The sequence below is a fragment of the Manacus candei genome, unplaced genomic scaffold, assembly GCF_025592945.1.
Source record: "Manacus candei isolate 608988 ecotype Guabito, Panama unplaced genomic scaffold, ASM2559294v1 h1tg000050l, whole genome shotgun sequence".
Classification (NCBI taxonomy): Eukaryota; Metazoa; Chordata; class Aves; order Passeriformes; family Pipridae; genus Manacus; species Manacus candei.
In genome coordinates this window covers 10,430,976-10,453,001 of record NW_026138098.1, presented here as the reverse complement: position 1 = coordinate 10,453,001, position 22,026 = coordinate 10,430,976, and the positions used below count along the sequence as shown (strand labels likewise).

The 22,026-nt window shown below is 38.7% G+C and overlaps 1 protein-coding gene across 3 annotated transcripts in view; it reads left to right on the top strand.

The window, feature by feature from the left end:
- Positions 1-22,026, top strand: part of SHOC2 (SHOC2 leucine rich repeat scaffold protein) — a 64,826-nt gene that overhangs the window by 9,480 nt on the left and 33,320 nt on the right. For all 3 annotated transcript variants that reach the window (XM_051800463.1, XM_051800461.1, XM_051800464.1), the window contains exon 2: positions 16,351-17,285. In XM_051800463.1, the coding sequence (XP_051656423.1) occupies positions 16,583-17,285 (703 nt within the window). In that variant the 5' untranslated portion in view covers positions 16,351-16,582. The remainder of the gene's footprint in view (positions 1-16,350; positions 17,286-22,026) is intronic.

The window sequence follows — 22,026 nt, the reverse complement described above, 5'->3', positions numbered from 1 at the left end:
CTTTCAAAAATATTTAATATAAACTGATCAGTTGTATACCACGGTAATCTAAAAGTATGCTTTAGAGCTGCTTCTACTGATTTTCTCATTGTTCTGTACTTTTACAGTGTAATGTTTGGTCCCTCTTCATCTTTGAAGATGCATAATTAACAGTGAAAATACATTACATTCAGTTCCAACAAAAAGAAATGGTCCAGAATAAATTTATGTAATTTTGGCTGTAAATGTCTTATTTTATGACAGAGAAACAAGTTAATGCAAGGCAAATGGGTGTATAGAGCCTGAAAACTACTCATTGCTGCTGCTTGTGTGTTCCCTTATCCTGAGGTAACATGAGGTATCCTGCCTCTGTTCATCTTAATGCACACAGTCAGGTATGTGTGCATGCCTGAACTTTTTACAAGTGACTAGTGTGCTTGCACCATTCAATTACTGTGTTAACAGGTTTGTCTAGAGGTATCAAGTTTTGAAATACGAGTAGGGGGGAGAGAGCATGGAAGGTTTGTATGTGAGTGCTACTTTCAATATGCTGTTTTTGAATAGAAATTGATAATGATTTGAACTTTCTCATGCACTTTCTCAGTGATGAAGTAGTGGCTTGTATGTCATGTGAAAAGCAAAGGATGATGAGCTACAGAGAGGTCTGCTTGGGTTGTGTGTGGCTATAAAAGCTCATGGAATTTCAAGTTGTCTGTTTAAGTGCAGAATGTAAAATGACTGCTCAGACCCTTTAAATCCCTTTCAAGAATAAGCTTTCTTTCCTCTCTAAGAAACTTTCTCAAGCAGTGGAGGGTAAGATGGGCAACAGCCCTGGATATCTTAGTTATGATTTTTATGTAAATTCAGTGTTGTATGACCTGGTTTATAAACTACATGAGAGACTAAGGAACTAGTTATCAAGTCTTCTTTTGTGGGGTTCTTTTTTGAGGGGTCTTCCACATGTACTGCAGGTGTGTGTATATATTCATGCAGTACAAATGTGCTGCTCCTCAGTTACCAAAAGTGAATGGGCAGAACTTGATTAATAGAATAGAATTAATTATTCTGGAAGTGTTACTTTTTGCCCAGTTTTTGGCCACTTTTCAGGTAGCTACTCCAAAATAAGGTTTTCATTGATCCATTGTACAGATGACAATTCCAAACCCCTTAGGATTCGTTTGCTTAGGATTCGTTTGGAGTCTCATTTTCCTTGCTGCCAAAACTCTAATTACCAGCTTGCAAGCGCTGTAAGTTCTCCTATCAGACTGGTTGTGTGGTCTGTTTTCTTAATCTGATCTGATCATGGGCACTTTACATTTGAGACTACTGTTTGATTTTGATTATTATTATTATTAACATGCAGCTTTTAGCACTGCCTAGTGCTAGCAGTCTAGTGTAAATAAAATGTCCCAGCTCGAAAAGCAGTGATAAGTGAAAGCTTAAACATGTGATCACAGAGCAGACTAATTAGCCAGTGCAAAGAAGTTGGTTCTTTTAAGTCAAGCTTTTCATTTGCCTTTAAGGATCACTTTCAATATGAGGTGTTCTGATATGCTGACACCATTGTAATTTTACCATTTTATATGTATCTATATCTACACCTATATATCTATATCTAAAGGAGGTGGGGAGAATTTGCACTATTTGTGAAGTTCACCAAACTCACTTATGGATCACTCCCAGCTTTATTTTGGTACTTCTGATGACAGGTAGTGGTTCTTGAAGAAGTAATGTGGCTTTTATGCAAGTCTTATGATATTTGAAACAATATCTAGAAATAATAAATAACAAATTGACAGCTCCTGATAATACAGGTAAGGAAGAAATTTTAACAGGAACAGATGGTAGATTTGCTGTGTTAGCTCTTTGTATTTGGTATTCAGTCTTTTGTATCTCTGTTAGCAGCTTCATATATTGTGTGTGCAAGCATGGCTGTTATGTTGGAGCATGCAGGGCAGCAGAGCTTGGTAGCAGTCCACATGTCAGAACTGCCTTGCAGGGCAATGATTTGCTTCCTTTTTCTGAAGGACAGGTGGAAGGTCTATTTGGGCAAGAAAGACTTTGGGCACTGAACTTTTTCTTAGATAACACTTTGTAGCCCCATCTAGACATACCAATAGCATGACCAAAGCATGGAGGGGATAGACAATTTTCCTGCAGATTCCTGCAGTTTTGGTGTGTTTGTAAATATAAGAGAGGAAGTGGACCCATAAAAACATCCCTTGAAGATATCACATTCTGCTGGGGAGCACAAATCAAAATAATAATTCACTGATAGATGCTAAAAGTAGGAAATAGATGGTGCTCTGTGTGATCATGCTGAATGCAGCCTGCAGTGATGAACCTGACTGTTGGCAGGGATCATCTGGCCTGGATTTAGTGGTAATGTTCTTTGCTCTGCAAAATAAACTAGAGGTGGGTTGTGAGAGAAGTGAGCAGTGAAGTAATATCATCTGCACAGATCTGACATTAGGAATTTGGGAGTTAGAGGACAGCGCACAGTGTGTCAAACAACAGAGGCTGTGGTTAAAACCTCTTTTTATCAGTTGTGTTTCCAACTGGTAGTCCTCACAACCACAGATCAAACTTAGACTTAGCAAACAAGAATAATTTAAAATTAAAATTTCCTTTTTTGCATCATGTCTAAATTTGATCCCCATGGGATGGTGATTTAATATAAAGTGATTTTATGTGTATATTCATTAAAAAAAGAATTTAAAAATGTGTGTTTATAGCATTGAAGTATACTTGAATACTAAGTCAGTACTGACAATAGTCAGACTAGTTATGTCACTCTCTGTCCATGTAACAATTACAGAAGCTTTTGGTTTGGTAGAAATTTGTGCAATACAAACAAGTGATATTCAGCTCTTCAGACTGCAACTTCTTCTCCACCTTCTGTTTGAAGAATTACTGTCAGACAATGTAAGAAGGGGAGGAAGGGGAAATTGTGGGGGAGAGAAGCTGCCCCCGTTTGCACAACCTTATGTCCAAGGAGCTGGAGGCTGGTAGGGAGGAGGAGGTTTCATCAGACACATGCTTATCCTTTAGCCCTGCATAGGAATGAAAGACTTGATGTAATTGGTCTGTTTCTTGCCTTGCAGCAAAGGGAAGGGATGGAGTAAGGCTTGGGACAGGGTGGAGGAATACAGCACTGGCATGCTGTGCCTTGCTGGGAAGGTGGTGTTGGCCATGCCCTGTTGCAGGGGTCACACCAGTTCAGGTCCTGCTCCATGTATCTTTCCTGCCTAGTTCTGTTGTCCTGCCTGTCTGTCTGCTACTGCTCTTTGGTTGTTATTCCTATACATTGTCATACTTACAGTTCCTTGCAGGCTGTACCCAGTACTCCTGTCCCGCTTCAGGTAAGTGCTGGTGGTTGTCATCTCTCTTTTACCTGTACTTGTGTTCGTTCTCTTTTTCTGATCCTTATGTTTTCCTTGGAATGACATTCCTGTGCTTTTTCTTCCCTTCCCACTATTTTGAGAATGGTTGAGTAAAAAAGGAACAAATCAGTAGCAAGTATTTCTTAAAAGTACTTAATCAACTTCCTTGGTAAGCTGATTTTTATTTATTTATTTTTAGAGGTTCAGGTACCTCTACAGTGTTTCAGTTTCTTCTTTTTCCTTCTGTTCAGGAGCTCTTTTCTCACGTCCTCAGATATTTTCCTTGTATCCTCATACTGTTCATATATAAATACAGTACCCTCATTTTGAACATATTGTTCTGGAGCATATTGTCATACTAAAATTTGTTCAGTCCTTCTAGTTGATTTGTGAGGCTGTGTACTTTTTTTCTGAGTGCTTGGTTTGAAAAGGGCAAACTCTCTTTTAATCTGGATTCCTTCAACCTGTACTACTCCTGAAAGGAGCTGAGACCAGTCCTCACCTCTGCAGTTCAGAGAGGAGCAGATGTGGGCAATCCTAATGCTGTGAATCACCTGTTCTCAGCTTGCACAGACCAGTGCAATCCTCTGGTCCATTTAATTAATATGAACAGATCTTGTAAGGCACAAGTATCTGGAGACCAGCAGGTCTGGTGAGACATTGTGTTGTGCCTGAGCTGGTGTAAAGGTTGCATTTTTAAATGTTCACAAACAGATCAGATGATTCCTTGCTGAATTACTTAGACATTTGTAAATGACATGTGTTTTTTTTCCCTAAAGCAAAGGGCAATCAGGTGCAAAAATGTAATTCAGTATAAATAGGCATACAGTACAATTTTGATTTTAATTTTCTGAGGACAGTGATATGAACTTTCATGCAGTTCTAAACTGGCCTGCTTTTTCATAATTTTTTTCAGATTTCCATTATCTTATTAATTTTTTTTGAAAGTGGTAAGATAAAAGGCTTATTGTTACATCATATTTGTGCAGTGTTGTTTAGTTCAGATTGCGTGTGTAGATTTTTTTGTCACCTTTTTCAGATTAACATTGCTGCTACTTTCTACTTTTATAATACACAAACCTTTCAAGCATGCTAAAGAATATATCACCAAGTGGATTTTTGACAAGCAGAAATCATGTTTTTCACTGTTTCTAGGAAAAATGTCATTGGAGACCTTTTGTTTTTTTTAGAAAAAAACGATGCCTCATCTGAACAGATTTTGAAGAATCTGCTTGGAAGGGATCATAGTGGTTTTCTTTTTTCTTTTTTTTTTCTTTTGAAGGAAAACATCTTGTTCCTGTGAAGAGACCTAATTTATCATGCATTTTTCAGAATTGTTAGTATATGTGAAATAATCTTTTAATCAGGCTTGTAGTTACAAACAGAATAGTCTTTATTGCTGCTTGTAGTCTTTTGGGTGTCAGGCTAGGGCTTGAGGTGTTCTGTACATCAGGCTCTTTGATAGGGCTGAGCATGAGGAGTGTTCATGGCAGATCTGGACATTCCACAGTTCTTCCTAGGAAGGTGAACAGAGCTTGCTTTCTCTTCCTTGTTTGTTTCAGTTTTATCTTCCATCCTGGGAAAGAAATTTCTGGGATCATCTTGGGAATCTGTAAGCATGTGGATGAACTTGCAATAAATTCAAATGCTGTAAATTTGGGGTTTTTTGTAATGCTAATGCATTCAATGTTAAATGGGGGGAAAACATGTAAAAAACTAAATAAAAATACTCTAAATTAAGTTTGCAATATAAAACAATGAAAATTAGACAGGTGTGAATGAGGTGGTTTCTAGTGCTTTAGGTGACCATGCTTGTCAGAATGTGTTTAACACATCTCTAATCATTACATGCTTTTGCTGTTTCTAAGACCCCTTCTCCATGCAGTGTGTAGGAGCAGGAGTGGTGTTTGTTGACTGATTACTTTCTCAGTATTTTTATATCTGGGTTACTCTCTTATATAGAGTTTCTTATCAGCTGCTTCTTGCCCACCATCCCCTCCAGTCCTTGTTCTAGCTCCTGCCTGTTTCTCAGCTTGCCTATGCTCCAGGCAGGAGCTTTTCTCCTCTGCCTGGCTCCTGTGATCCAGTGGAAGGTGGGCAGGACAGTAGGAGGGTGTCTCAGCTGAAAGGAAAGGCCTGTTTGGCCACTCTGTATTTGACTTGCTCTGTGGGAATGTCTTGTATCAGAAGTTGTTGGCATGTAGGTGTTGAGGAGGTGAAGCAGGCTTGGAGTTTATGAAATACTCAGCGCTTTGTTGCCAGAGGAACTCCTTGCAGTTTTCTCATTAGAGTTTCAAAGTGGCCAGGAGTGAATACATGGTGAAATTTACTGTGGCACCAGACATTTTAACAGATTTGAAGTTCCTACTCTAAAATCAAAATGCTAGTTATGAAATTGGTGTTAAAATTACCTTCAACATGAACAGAGCAATGTGCTTTTACCAGCTGTCAGTCTTATAACCAACTCAACCAAATAAATTATCTTACCTTTTCCCTTTATTCTTATGTCACCTCAAGGCCCCTCTCTCCAACCCCAAAACAACCTGAAAAATCCCAAGGGCTGGCAGGTGGATGCTGGTAAATGTCAGCTTTGAGAAGTGAAGTCAATAAAGGTTAACGTGATTCAAGAAGCCTTTGCCACAGTCCACTGTCTGTATACAGCTGTATACAGTGTTAGAATGCATCTGTTTGTTTAAATATTACACTCCTTTATGTCATTGGGTTTAATTCTGTTGTGCTCAACAGGGAAAAACAGTTGAAGGCTTTGAATGACGCTTGGGGGCAATTTTGTTCTTCGTCACCTCCTCAGAGTGTGTTATGAACTCACATTTCTATGGTGCCGTTAATTTGCAAACTTCCCCAAGGTATTTCTGAGTTGCTTTGGCTTCTCCAGCTCTGGTTCAGCATCGTTTCAAGCAGTGGTGCAGGACAGTGGTGGAAGCTATTCAACCATGTGCAGCAATGCAGGACAAGAGGGTAAGGACAGAGAGGGAATAATGCAAAATCCAGTTGAAACTGCAGGGAGAATCTGGGTGGGCAGAATGCAATTAACCTGAGAAATGGAGGGGTTAAAAATGAGGCTCTAGCTGGAGTGGACACACAAAGTACAGGAAAAACACCATTTCTCTTTGGCAGTTTGTAGTTCTTGCATCTGAATAAGAATGCTTGGAGGGCAGAAGTGGTCTGTCATATAATGTTTAGGCAAATGATTGCTGCGAAAAACAGATGAGAGTATTTCAACTTATATCCAATTATCTGAAAGACAGCAGTTTCTTTTACTGGTGTTATATCTATTCTAACTTGGCCTGAATCGGTTTGCTTTCACCAGGTAAGATACATTTATCTGGAAGGGTCATATTACAAAACCAAACAAAAAAACCTCACTGGAAAAATTATTGGTTAAGCAGGAATAGGGGAAGATGTGTAGGTATTTTTGATTTTTCATTCAAAATGTTATAAAATTGTTTTGATTTCCTGTAATATTTAAATGTATAATGTAAAATTTTGGAAAAACATACCTTAATAAAGAAAACAACTTTAGTTGATAATTTTGCAGTTTTCAAATAAATTTTATTTAATTTATTTGTAATGAAGCAAAAATGTACACTTAGATTGGAGCAAATTTGATGCTGACTGGTGGTTATCTATGAAGAATGCTGATCTGTTCAATGAGGTATTTATTTTCTGAGAACAAGTCAGATGCAAAATATGTTAATGAATTTTAAAAAATGAGATGTATAATTGGGAACTTGTAGGTAAATATGTATATTTTTGGACTTTGCCAGACCCTTGTATATCTTCCAAACTCACAGTATTAGTTGGAAAATAAATGTTATTGCATATTTCCTTTTCTATACATTAGTTATAATTAAACTGGTTGTTAAATAAAACAAATATATCCAGGCTTTTCTCATCTTAGCTGAAGATCAAGAACTGCAAAAAATTTTAGCTAAAAAAACCCGAACCTGAACAGGGGCCAGATATTGTTCAGTGCCGAGCTGCCATAGTGTAGCTGTTGTGGCTTTGTCTGCTAGAACATAGAAAGTAAAGTCATTGCTCCTTTTCATCTTCAGAATTGCCTTAAAAGCATGTTTAAAGTTGATTTTTAGATAGGCTTTTTTCCTAGCATAGTATTCCTCTGCAAAAGGATCTTGTGACCTACAGAGTCACTAATTATGGTCAGAAAATTCAAGGGACTGAAAATCATCCAGCACTGAACTTTGTGAAATGGTCATAATTATTACATAAAAGATGTTGAAGAAGAAGAGCAAACTTACTACATCAAATTCAGAGACAAAGAAACAAGGAGAAATGCTACAATAAACAAGATTTTTGCTTTTTTGCTAGATAATTCTGTGTTGCTGGTAGGAGCCAGGGTGGGGTGCCACTCTAGATAGTAATGGAGCAATGTTTTATTTAGCTGAGATGGAAGTTAGTGTGTGGTTTGTCCTAATTTCTGTAGGATCAATATAACTTAATTTGTTGATAATATAGATAATTAGTAGATGATATGTTACTCTGCTGTTGCTCTGTGTGTTTACTTTCTCTCCTGCCTATCATTCTTGTTTTGTCTCCTGTTTGGTAGGTTTTGTTTTGATAAGTTGTTTTTATTGCCCAGAGGAAATGGTGAATGAAAGAAAAATATTTGATGCTGGTTTGAAGTTTGTATCATCACCTTTGGTGGGACCAGTGCCATTTTGTGTCAAATTTGTACCACAGCTGTGTGTGGCAGGCTGCTTCCTTTGTTAATAGGAACTGTTGAGGGACCTGAATGGTTGCGCCTGGATGCTGTGTAGCGGTAATAGTGAAGTTTTATTGTAGTGGAAAGTAAGTTTTTGCTACAGCAGAGTGATCTTTATTCAAAGGAGGGTGTTGGGTGGGTTGGGAGCACTTGCTGTCGTGGAAGGTTGTATGGCACGTTAGTACAGAATTTGTATAGTCACAAAAATGAGAACTGGGTTTTACTAGATGAATATGTCCACTTAGAATAACTTTTCTTGAGGCATATTAGAACCTGCACTAAGCCCGTGAAATTTGTTTCATCCAATAAGTTACAATTTTCAAATTTCATGTATTATGCAGGATTACACAGCCTGCTGATACAGCGAGTTACCATGGAAACAGAGACATGCAGCTCAGAAGGTACATGCTGGGGGGCCACACATGCAGAAAGTACCTTTTTACATATTAAAATAAGCTGCCACATGGGGTTAGCAGAATTCTTTGTACTTGCTCTTGGAGTCTGTTTCTACAAAAACATGAAATGGTACTTTATAACTTGGCCAAAAACTAGTGGGGGTTTTTCCTGTAAAGGAGAAAAAGAGAAAATGCTTCATAAAAATAATGTTGGAGTGCACAGAGTGAATCACAGTCTGTGTATTTTTGTACTGGGTAGGTGAGTTCAAAGGCAGGGCAAAAAAGATTATTTCTACCTCCTGGGAACTTCAAGGCGTAGGTGACTTTCTGTCTGCAAGCGTGGAGCCTTTTTGTCCTGATAGCTCTGGACTTTGGTATGTGACCTGGCACTTAGTGTAGAGAACTACTTCCAGAGAGCAGCAAATCTGACGACCAGCGAGTGAAAAGATGGATTCCAAAGCTTTGAAACCAGCAGTAACACCCATGTGCCTGCCTGTGTGCTGTGGAAAGGCATGGCTGTGTCAGAAGCTGGGATGGGATGTCCTGGCAGATATACCTGGTTCTGCAAGCACAAAATGATCAACCACCAAGCATCTCTTTCTTATTTATAGGAGCTTCAGGTTTAATTGCACATAGGTTTGTAATTAGGTGCCTACAGTTACAGATGTGTCTGCAGATTTAAGACACCACGAGTAAATCGTCGGGAAGCCTTTGGAAACGGTCTGGTTGTTTCCCCCTTTGGATTGACTTTTGCTCAGTTACTCCCTTGACCTCCAGGTTTTGTTTGAATGCGAGACTGGGTAATGCTCAGCTGTTCTGTAGCCGTGGAAGCAGCAGGCAGTCAGGAAATGGTCTTGACTGCAGTCCTTTGGCAGATGAAGATATCCTAAAGGGCTTAGTGGGCTGTCAGGGTCCAGGCTCCTCACTTACCCAGCTCCACAGGCTTGGGCTGTGTGTACAGGGAGGCAACAAACTACTCCCTCAGTGTGAGGGGATTAGGGTGGAAAGTGGGGCCACAGCCAGGTGTACTGAAATCAGGCTACATTGGGAATCTATTAGCTGGGCATTTACTGGCAGGACTGAGATGAATTTAATGGTTAGCCTTCTCTATTGAACAAGCCAAGCATTGCAGCTGGCAGGAAGAATCATTACAATATTATGCTACTGGCATTGACCATCCTGTACTCCAAAATAATGGAGATTCTTCCCAAATAAAAGAAGGTGTCTGTTGACATATTTTAGGAGCACTACTTTTGTTGAGATAGATGAAGAGATGTTTTGGATCTATGATGGTTCCCGTGCTGTCTCCCTACTTCTGAATGAGGTTTTGTGTTCAGAGGAGCCATGTAACCGCCTGGTGACTGATTCAGCAGTTTGCTCCCAGCTGGTCTGTGGTGGCTGCAGTGGCAGGAGCTGAAATGCACTTATGCAGATGAAAACTCTGTAGGTCAGATGTTTGAAGCAAATTGTAGGAGAGAATGTGCTTTGTTTGCAAGTGACTCGTTGGCTTAAGCTGTTTGGGTTTCCAAATGAAAGTCGTGACCATGGTTTTGTTGTTTTTGGGTTTGCTTTTTTTTTTTTTTTTTTTTTTTTTGCATATGTGGTATTGAGAATGGAAAGTCATTGTAGCCTCTTGGGCTAAGCTTTAAATTTCATCCATTGCTTATTGATGTGTTCATGTGTGTGGTGTAGTGGAATATGAAATGTTTTTGATATATCCTGTGCTATTCTAAGTAAAGGGTAAGTACTTGTAAGAAGGTAGATTTTTTTGTTTGTTTGTTGTTTGCTCATGAGCAGGTGGTGTTGCAATTACTAGATAGTGTTTGAACTCTACCTTGTTGTTCAAAGCCACTTAGGGCTGACTAATCAGAATTTCCTAGATCAGAACTGCAATCTCGAAACATTTTCTTTTTTATTTTGTAGTGGAATCATTGTCTGCTTATTCTAGAGGGTCAAGTAAGTCTGAGCTGATTCCTTATTTCTTTGACATGTGTCATATTTGGAATGATCCTCTTCTGTTATTCGGGTTGAAAAGCCCTAACTGTGGTGTGTGCCCTTTGGGTTGAGTTTAGTACAAACACAGAATAAAGAGAAAAATCATTCCTATCCCATGATATAAAATTTTACATGTAGTAAAGAATTTTCCTTTCAAATGCAGGCCTGTAGGTTTCCTGCTACATTGCAGAAGTAAAATTCTGTTTCATTTGAGTGTAGTCTCTTAGGCTTGATTGAAAATGATGCCTTATATATCACATGCTCAGAATATTAGAAAGGTTGATGATTTCAAGTGCCTGGTTTGTTTACTGAAACACCAAATGGGAACCAGTAAGAGTTTAGGTGGAGCTGTAAAGTGACCATGTTGTAAGATGATGTGCCATGTGATTTTCCTTTGGCAGAAAAGCCTACTGTTGGTTAGCCTCATCACTTAGAGGGAAATATTTCAACTGTGGGAGGATATTTTATTTCAATTAATGATTTCTTCTTCAACCACCTCTGTGAACTCAGAGGAAACTTCTGTATACTTTCAAGTCACAAGACACTTTAACAAATCCTCAGAGCACTGAGGGACTGCTGAGAGTACCTCATGCGGCAATGGCCTTGTTGTGGGAGTTCTCACTGCTCTGAGGTGGGAGCAGTGAGGCTTGGAGAGGGACCTGGGTGCTGTCAGCAAGGTGAGCTTTGGCCATTCCTGCTGGCTGGCTGCCCCTGCACCTGAGATTGGGCACCCTGGCACCAGGGTGGCCCTGGGGCAGTGTTTCATTAGAGAGCTGCATGCAAGCTGCTTGAAAGTTTGTTCGTATGAAGTCTAAATTAAATATATAGTCAAGGGAAAGTCTTTACCAAGCTATGAGGTAATATTGGCAGTTGATTATTTTATTGGGGCTGGGGTAATGAATTTGTTCTGCAGTAGTGTGTTGGAGACAGTTAGGTCTTTTACAGCATTTTTTTGAATAGCAATTCGGTGAAATCCTTTATCTCAAACCTCATATTGTATTAGATAGTGACCGGGAAACATCAGCATTTATATTACCAAATTGCAGTGATTAGTTTAGTATCCCTAGAAATTGCAGACGTGCTTGTTCCTACATTACCTCAGTTTTAATAAAACTTTTATTGCATAAATGTAGGTTGTATTGCTGAGAATAACTGAAATCTCTTTTCAATTACTTGTACATATAAAAGAAAATCATTAAAATATAGAGGATTAGTGCATTACTCTTATCCAGGCAGTATGGAAGGTGATACAGTTTAGGCTGAAGTTGTTTCTGTTTCTGAAAGTTCATCAGTTACAGTTGACCCAAAAAAATAAATACATCTGGTTTATGTTCACTTGACATGAGGAGTGAATCAAAACTCTGCTGGTTATTTATAGCTATTTACAAATATTTTACTTCAAAAAAACCATTCGGAATAGGGAAGAGATTGTGTCCCTTAACTTCTCTAAAAGTTTTATTTTCCCTCATATACTGTGCCAAGCAAGAGTCTTATTAAATTTTCCAAGTTCTCCAAGACAATAATAGTTAAATGTTTTTATGTCAATTAATATTGACAGGAAGTCAGTTTGAACAGCATTGGAAAATGGAAGTAGTTGGCAGAACTGACTAATTTCACTGAATTTCCTTTTGCTAAAAATATCTCTAAAAGAAGCTCTCCTTTTGACATACAATGAATGTTTGTTTGACTGTAGCTTAGAATTGATGATGACTCTTGTCCTTTAACCTAAAGGGCTTGAAAAATATGAATAACCTTTTGAAACATTTGTCTTCCTCTGTAGTATATGTAATTATACTCATGACCACCAAAAGTTTACATACGTTCTTGAATTGATGTATGTGAGTAACCCCATGAGCTTGAATGATCTGCAATAGAAAGAGAAGTTCTGTACACCAGCTTATGTGAAGGTGGGCACTTCATTTATATACATGTTGATAGGATTGAGGTAACAGGGTTAGGCCTACTACCAGAGAGCAGCATACAGTGTCAAATATGTATTCTCATTTATATTGCATGCAGCTATGTTAAAAATACTTTTATAGATAGGTTGCAATGGCAAGTATTAAAAGTTATAAAATACTAGAAATAAGACGAATTTCGTATCGTTGTTTAGGTTCTGTGCTGCCTCTGTTATGATACAAGAACACCATACTGTACTTACAGGACAGTCTAGAACAGTTGTTTCAGAGATTTGGGCAATTTTGGGGGTAAGTCAATGTCATTTGGCAGGAAGACTTCTTGCTTGGACATCTTTCCCTTGTGGGAGTTGATGACTGAGGGGCTTGTAGGGAAGAGAAGGGGCTGTGTCATGAATTGCAGTTCTGCCCTGGCTCTTGTACTCTTTGGGACTTTTTCCACCTGAACTAAAACAAAGAGGGGAAGAAGGGTTGCAGGGATGTCAAGGGTAATGAATCACCTCGACATAAATGTTGCCTTGTGGCAGAGGAATTTACTGCTTCATGGAGAAACTGAGTGAAATGTGACTGGTACCTGCTTTACAGTGGGACCTTCTGCTGTTGGAAATCTCATCCCTGAGGAGTGACCCGAAGAAAGGGCAAAGAGATACCAGTGTTTTAGGGCTGTTGGGGACTACAGATATGAGGCTGTTCCAGTTGAGGTGTTTTCTTTGATGTTTTCCCCTGCTGTTGTGTTCCGTCTGGTAAAGGTTTCATCATAAGCTTATTTTTTTCCTTGTAAGTGCTAGTTGTAGTCAATCTAGGTATTAGATAATGGCTTTGAAAAGAAAGAGGCTAAAGCAGATCTTATGACAAGTGGCTGAGGGAGCTGGGTGTGTTTAACCTGGAGAAAAGAAGGCTCAGTAGAGACCTTATCACTCTCTACAACTACCTGAAAAGAGGGTGTAGCGAGGTGGGGGTCAATCTCTTGTCCCAGGTAAGAAGTGACAGGATGAGAGGAAACAGCCTCAAGTTGCACCAGGGGAGGTTTAGATTTGATATTAGGAGAAAGGGTGATCAGATGTTGGAACAGGCTGTCTAGGTGGTGGAATCTCCATGCCTGGAAGTGTTCAAAAGGCATATGGCTCTTGGGGATATGGTCAGCACAGTTATCCTCGTTTAACGGTTGGACCCAATGATCCAATTTGAGGTCTTTTCCAACCTTAACGATTCTATGATTTTAAATCTTCTCTAACTATTTTAAAATACATGTTGCAGTCTCAGGCAGAAATTAAAATCCTCAGTAAAGAGATAAAGATGCCATAGTTGCAGTACATTTAACTGTTAGATTTTTTGTCACTCTGAACAGGGAGTGTGTTTTGAAGGCCTGCTGCACTGGAAGCTGGGCTCTGGTTTCTGTGTGTTGGAAAACCATGTGTGCCTGTGGCTTGCCTACAAGTTGACTGCCTCCTGTTAAGTGTGGGGTGATGTTGAAGTCTCTGGTCATAACCCTTTGTATTGCTCTGGATTTTCTTTTATATTTCAGATACTGCTTTTTAGTGACTCTTCAATTTTTATTCTTTCGTATAGCCAAAGGTTTTTGTTCCTTACCAGAAAACGAAATATTAATCTGGCATGTTGAAACAGGGGGTGCCCCTTCCCCTATTTTTTTAGGTACAGTTAAAGTTATTGCTAACCAAGGCAGTGAAATGCTTGCAGATTATTTGGAGCACTTGCACTACCGAGCTGCTTTCAGCAGTACTAATCTCCAGCCGTCTTTCCTTTCTGAGGCTCTTTCAAAACCTCCTTCAGCTGCTGTGCACATAAAAAATGAAACAAATCTCTTGGTGGGTCCTAATCTTGATTGAATTGAAAGCCCATGAGAGCAGCAGCCCTTTGAGTATTTCGCACTTTTAAGGCTGATGTGGAGCTGTAGCTGTCTGGCACTGCTACATGGCTGAGTTTTCTGTGTGTTATAAGAATTTAGAGACCGTGTTAGTTCTGGATTCTTTGTGTTACCTTTCATACTGAAAACATGTTGTCAGGAATTTCAGGCTCCCACCCTTTAGTCAGCTGCGTTTTTGCATTTGGAGTCATTGGATCTCCTATTACTGGAGTTTTACAAGCGTGTGGATTATACAGTGCTGAGAACAAGTTTTAAAATATAGTGTAGTGAGGTTAGTAATCTTGAGGATTGGTCAAGTTAATGGATGGTGTAAAAGTTGTGTGGAAATCTTAAGGATACAGTAAAGAACCAACTTGTGCTGCTTTAGGAAATTCAACAGTGCAGAAAGTTTCCAAGTTAAAAACAGCTTTTGCTTGCTGCTGCTAACATTTGGCCATAGTCCCTTACAACAAAGTGGTCCAGAACACAGTAACTGGAGGCAATGTTTGTTTGGGTTTTTTTCTTAATATTATGGGGTTTGTAGCACGCACTTTGTGATCCTGCAACAGTAATGAATCAGGGCTGGAAGACACCTCCTGAGGCAGGTTCTCTTTCAAACTGTATTACTAAACAGCTTGATTTGCAGCTGAGGAAAAGTGGCTTGTCCTTCTTACCATCCTTAAATAGATTTTCTTGACTTTTTCTTAAAAATGTGAATGAATATATATATATATATATGGAGCAAAGCATGCACCTTTGTGTTCTCTATATATATATAAGGTAAGCATACATAGTGAGACCCCAACTGAAAATAGTTACTTGAACTTTGCTAAAAAATATTTGTACTTAAAAGTACTTGCTGATGGCTTAAGTATGCAAAATATTATTAAACTGATTTTGATTACAAGCTTTATGGACTTGTTGCAGAAGCTGGAATGCCAGGACAGTGACACAGCTCCTGCAGTGGTTTTAAGGGTATTTTAACGTAGCTCAGGTGTCTGGGGAAACAAGGTGCTCTTCTGAGATACAAATAAACTTTCTTCATCAGTCAATGCTGCTTAACAAGGCTAAAAGGTGGACTAACACAGAGACATGAAATTAGTGTTGCCATTGATTGACTGTTTATTTTCTTCCACAAAGAAACATTGAAAAACTTCTCCAGATTATTCAGAAACTTGGAGTTCTTGGCCATGTCATGTGTTTTGAATTGAAACATGAAACAGAGCTACTTCCCACGATGCATGATGATTTGTAAAAATGCAAATGGAGCTTTATAGGTTTCAGACTTCTGTTCACTTATTAGGCTGCATTGTAGTCATTGAAGGGGAAAAGATTCAAAATACTGTCTAAAGAGATGATGTATCCTACTCTCAAGAGAAACTCCTTCATAGTTTGTCTTACCTTGAAGCCTAATACATTACTTTTTCTGGGCTTGCAGTTGGCTTTTTGGTAAGTTTATTTTAAAATTCCTTGGTTTTGGATCTTCAAAGCATGTGAAGCTGGTGACAATGTTCTGCTCTACGTTAAAAGCAGAGCCCTGTGGTTCGGAGCTGTTCAGAAGAGAGATCTTAAGGCAAAGTATTTGTGTTACCATAGTGTATTAGATTTCACTGTAGGTAGAATTGAGACTCTTTTGTGCTGAAAGAATAAACCTATACAGGTTTGTTTGAAGAGGCAGGCACTTAAAATTGTAGCAGATCTTTATGGACTGACTGGGCATGGAGGGGAGAGAGAATATTCATGTTTGTGACCAGAGTGTTATGCTAAGAACTAGGTAAGATGTAAGATGATGACTCAGATGTAGTAGTGAAGGCAGTATTATGTGTAAGAATTGTAATTTTTCTTTCCTCATATATACTAATTTAGTAGAGTTTTTCTACCACAGTGGGTCTTTTGAGCAATATGTGTAGTATATTTGGTTTAGCCCTGGGTTTTTCATTGACATTTGTTGAACAGAAAGACAAATCATTAACCTAAGTTTGTGAGCACATACTTTATGTAGAAACATTCAACATTTAGCTTAAAATTAAGTTCTGTATTTACACTAACCTTGGCTTCTCTTCATTCTGTGTTCCAGAAGTACTAATACGGAGCATTTGACCTAATCTCTACAGCTGAATCTCCTGAAACCAGGATAAGGAAAGAGTGCCTTCGGAACCAATATGTAGCAAATGGGTACCACACCTTTGAAGCTCCTCCCTTGGTTCAACACTTGCATGTTTTAAGGATCCTTGTTGCCTCAGCAGTGAATTGTTCTTGTGGACTTCGGAAACAGATTTCATGTGGTGCTTGCTAAACGTTGAGTCACCATGAGTAGTAATCTAGGAAAAGAAAAGGACTGTAAAGAGAAGGATCCAAAAGTCCCATCATCAAAAGAAAGGGAGAAGGAGGCTAAAGCCTCTGGAGGATTTGGGAAAGAGAGCAAAGAAAAGGAGCCTAAGACCAAAGGGAAAGATGCCAAAGATGGAAAGAAGGACTCCAGTAGCACGCAGCCTGGGGTAGCTTTTTCAGTGGACAATACGATAAAAAGACCTAATCCAGCCACAGGTACTCGCAAAAAATCCAGCAATGCTGAGGTGATCAAAGAGCTAAATAAATGCCGGGAAGAGAATTCTATGCGCTTGGACTTGTCCAAGAGGTCTATACACATGCTTCCATCAGCTATCAAAGAGCTAACGCAGTTAACAGAACTTTATTTATACAGTAACAAACTGCAGTGCCTACCGGCAGAGGTGGGCTGTCTTGTGAACCTGGTGACACTGGCCCTGAGTGAGAACTCGCTCACCAGTTTGCCTGACTCTCTTGATAACTTGAAGAAGCTGCGCATGCTTGACCTGCGGCACAACAAGCTGCGGGAGATCCCGGCGGTGGTGTACAGGCTGGGCTCTCTCGCCACCCTTTACCTACGCTTTAATCGTATAACTACTGTGGAAAAGGATATCAAAAACTTGTCAAAACTCACCATGCTTAGCATACGAGAGAACAAAATCAAGCAACTACCTGCTGAAATTGGTGAGTGATTATACTGATTGAAAGTTTAGACCTGTTCTTGTGTTCGCTTTGCAGTTCAGTTAAGTGTACATAAACTACCGCTTCTCTGACTGCCCTTCGTTTAAAACTTCATAAAATTACACTCTTGATCATACAGTTCCATTATTAGCTTAATTGAGAGTAGTCAATACCTTGGAAATATATATTTTTTAAAACAACAAAAGTCATTTTTCTTCATCTGTCATCTTAAAAGCAGACGTATCTTGTTTTCATCTTTGCTTTGTGCTTTCACATGTTGTGTCTTTAGAGCCCAAATGGTTAAAAAAAAAAAAGAGAGTTACAGGGGCATTTTTCATTTTAAGGTTTCTTTATAAATCATTTATGAAGTGTTTCAAGTTATAAACACATTATGGGCATGTTACAGAGGGGTGTGACCATGGTAATACAAGGTAGAATAGGCAGCTACACGCTATTACCATGGGCAAGCTGTTGGGTGCTGTAACAGTTAATAATGGAGGTTAATGACTTGTGTAAGTCTCTACCTTTTATAAGTCATGAATATATTAATACATGGACTCTAAAGTGACCAAGTGTTGTATGCATGGCTGATGATTCTTATGATGTTTTAATGAATAGTATATGTTTTTCCAAACATTGTTGCAAAAGTTTGAAAGATGGTGAAATACTACGAAAGTGGCTTATTAATTTAAATGGTTTATTACAAAAAATGTGCTGGACTAGCTGTATATCAAGAACTTCAAAGTTGTTCCTTTTATGACACTGTTCCCCAGCATTGTTTGAACAACATATGTGCCCCATAAAAGTGAGATTCTGTCATCAGTAGGTTTTTTAATATGTATTACCAGTTTTTAAAATGCAAGCATAGCTCCGTCCTTTTGAGAGGAGGGGAAGCATAAACTTCATGCAGTTAAGAAATTACTTTGACTTTCTTCAAATGTAGAAAAAAGCTTGTAAAACACTGTGAATAATAATTCCCATGCCTTGTTTCTAAAAGCTGAGGTAGGACTTCTTCCTGTTGTCCAAGCCAGTGCGTGAGCATGTTGTTACAGAAGTTGGCCCCTGTGCTCACTAATTTTGCAAAGGTTGGGAAATGGTGGTGTTTATATCCCTAACAGATTTTTCTCAAGCCAGCAACGTTTGCCTCTTTCTCTCGCCCCTTGATATGAAAGATACCTCAGAGAACATGTTCTTGATGGCAGGAACTCCTGGGCTTGTCTGAAGCTGCCGATCAATTAACAGCAGTGTGTGGCACACACAGCGCTGTGCGTGATAACAGGAGTGAAGAAACGCGGTGAGACTCTCAGCTGTGGGTCTGAGGCTTTGGCTCCCTGTAGCAGCTGCTTGAGCCACAGAAACACTTTTTTGCTAGGCAAAAATGAAAGGTTCATGTGGTATGTTTTCTGATCCACATGATTTTTGAGTTGGCATGAGCATCTCAGCAATCCTATGAATTTCCCATGGGAGAATGAAGGGATTATAATTTCCACCTATTTTGACACTTCAGTTTCAGTTCAACAACCTTGTTGAATCTTTTGCTGATCAACAACTCATACTGGAAGTCATGGGCTGATGTTTACCAAAAAACTACATGTTTCTACATATATTGAAGAAATTGTGGCCAATTTAGCTGGTTGAGCTGTGCTGACAATTGTCAGTACTGTACCTGGGTCTGTTTGTGGCTCAGTTATTCAATGTAATCTAGCAAAGAACCATCATTTGAGGTTCAACTGGGGATAGTACTGCATAAATTTAAATGAATACTAGTATATGAAGAAAAAATTTCGAGATGTTGCATTCTAATGTTCGATGTTGCACTTCAGAAGCTTTTTGTACGTGTGTTTGATACTGCAGACTTTGCTACTGGAACATCTTTGCTCCTTAACTAGTTTGTTTGCAGAGTATCATTAAGTTTACATTAAGGTGATGTCTGTATGTTTTCGTTCACAGTAGCCTTGAAAGAGAGCTTTCAATGTGTAACCATTTAATGGAGAAAATTAGTAGGTACATGTATCATGAGTATGTAACTTGCTTCTTTCATTTATATTTTTTTTATTGTCTTGGTGTGTATACAGGCAGTGTTCTCAGTTCTCTGTCAAACCCTAGCTTGAGAACATTAACTACTTTACTGCTGTCTTTATATCCAGCAGTTAGTCCTGCCTTTATTTGTATTGTGATAATGCTCATATTTCTTGTTTCGGGTCAGCACCTCATTGTGGAAGGCATTTTAGAAGCACAAATGCAAGAGGACTGTCACCCTTATGCAGAATTTTGAAGGGAAACCATGATGTTCGACAGCATCCTTTTTTATTTAAAGTAAATTTCTCTGACTAGGTTGCCTGAAATTGAATCAACTGAAAAAAAAAATTAATTGAAGTTTAAGTAACAGATAATTTCAACTACCAAGACACACAGAACAGGCATTTGGAAATATTTTTCCTCAAATAGTAAAACCAGATAAGATAGTTTCACTTTTGTAATTGATTTCTACACACTTTTCATGTTTCTTTGTTTGAAATATCTGAGTTGAAAACACAGCTGAAAAATGATACTGCTGAGGACTGTATTTCTTATTCTCCAGTGGAATTTCTCTGTTTCTTTAAACACTTGTCATTTCTCTACATCTTACACGTGCACTGTAAAAAAACCCTTGCCTTTTAAGTCTCTGCTTTTAATTCCTTGTATGTTTTATAATGCAGTTTCCAGATACTACATGCAAGCAAACATTCACGTTATCGGCTTGTAAATAACACAGAAATTTTTGTTCTGCAAAGCGGGAAGTAAAATAAAGCCATTATCTTTTATAAGGCAATATCATGTGGAGCATTTCAAATTCTTTGTAAAAATACCCCATTGTTCTAAGGCCTAAGACTCACAATGGTATGCTAGTGTGCTTGTTCATATTTTTAAAAATTCAAAGCTTATGTATCCCACTGACTTGTGCAGCGAGGAAGAGTCTTGCAGCAGTTAACTACGATGTGTTCATGTTGCTGATCTGGTGCACAAGTTAGTCCAGTATAAATTTATAGAGATGCTTATCTAGAACATCTGCTGCTTGCTGTGCAAGCGTATGGTATTAGTACTTGGTAGAAATAGATTCCTTTTAGGGAAACCTGAAAATAACTGTAAAACATTTCTTAAGAGTTTGAGTGAAGGTAAAACATTGAACAAAATGTTGTTTGCGAAATGTGCAGTTGATCAGATTTCAAGTGGTCTTGAGGAAACTGCTTTGCAACAACTGACCTGTTACAGTGTGTGTGGTCTTGAGGAAAACCTAGAAGAGGTGAACCTACCTGAGCTGCTGGGAAATAAGCTGAAGTTTGGCTCCATTTTGGACTTCAAACTGTGTTTAGTTAGTTAAACAACACAAACTTAAATTAGGTAACTACACTTGAGGAAAAGTTGCTTTGCATTTAAAAAAAGCATTCTAGTGAGAAAGAGGAAGTGTTGTTATCTACAGTTAACAAACAGATGTGTGTGTTTCTGGTCTCTTTTCCCCCCAGGATTCAGTACCTCTCATTCCCTTGCACCCAGTTGCTTTATTATAGGTGAGCTTTATTATAGGTAGATGCCTCTCAAATAATTTCTGCTAGTCATTTATTGGACTTGTCTTAGCACTTTTCCAGTAATGTCTACATTGCTTCTACATTTTTAATACAATTGAAATTATTTCAGTAGACTGTGTAGTAAGCTGAGGTACTGGATCAGCATTGTTGTATTTTTAAATATAAATAGATTTGTTTGAATAAGATCTAAAATACGTAAAAATCTGTTTAACTGAAAACATATTTCAAGGTTTATGGGTTGTTTTTTGCTGGGGGTTTTTTGTTTGTTGGTTTTGTGTGTGTGTGATTTTCATTTTTGTTTGTTTGTTTGTTTGGGGTTTTTGTCTTTTTTTCATGTCTAGCCAAAAGCTCTGTTCAGGAGTAGGTGAATTAGGGGGAATTTTCATGAAATGGCTGTGCTGATGTTTAACAGCTTCATGATGCTGAAAGGGGCAGTATCCATTCCCCTTCTCAGAGCTTCCCAGCTGCTCACCCCTGAGCTGTTGATTGGTGGGCTGACTTATCTCACTAAACTAACAGAAAATATTAATGGTTTTGCTGCTTTTGTTGTCTATTACTTTAGATAGTTGAAATCAGTATAGTTTCAGATAAGACTGGAACTGGTGTAGGAGGAGTGGGAGAGCATGAACTGGAACAGGGAGAGCAGGACGGCCACTTTGCCCACACTGAGCTGTTGAATCAGCTCAGCTCACTGAGAAGCCTCGCAGGTGGGATTGCTCATGTTGTATAAAACCATGTGAAGTGCACTGCTAGTGGTTTGAGGAAGGGTGGATTGCTGTCTGTAGAGAGCTGTTGAAAATGCATCAGATTCTGTTTTCAGAATCTTGTTTTCTTCCTTTTTCCCCTGCTTTCCATGTCTGGTACCACAAAACCCTCTGTAGCTTATTGGAGTCCTGGTAGCATCAGCTCAGCCCCTCCTTCCTGAAACAATTTTTTGTTATGTTTTTATGTGTAGTGGTGAGAATCCATTGATGGAAGTTTCTTGATGGCAAAGCAACTCCGTTTTGCTCTTTGTGAACCTAGCCTTTCTTAAAATTGCATCCTACCTAACAGTGGTGATAACTTGTTTGAGTGCGTCTTGCCCAGTATCCTGCTTCGGACTGTAGCCCTAAGCAAACATGTGCATAGAAAGAGGGTAAGTTTACATATATATATATATATATATATATATATATATA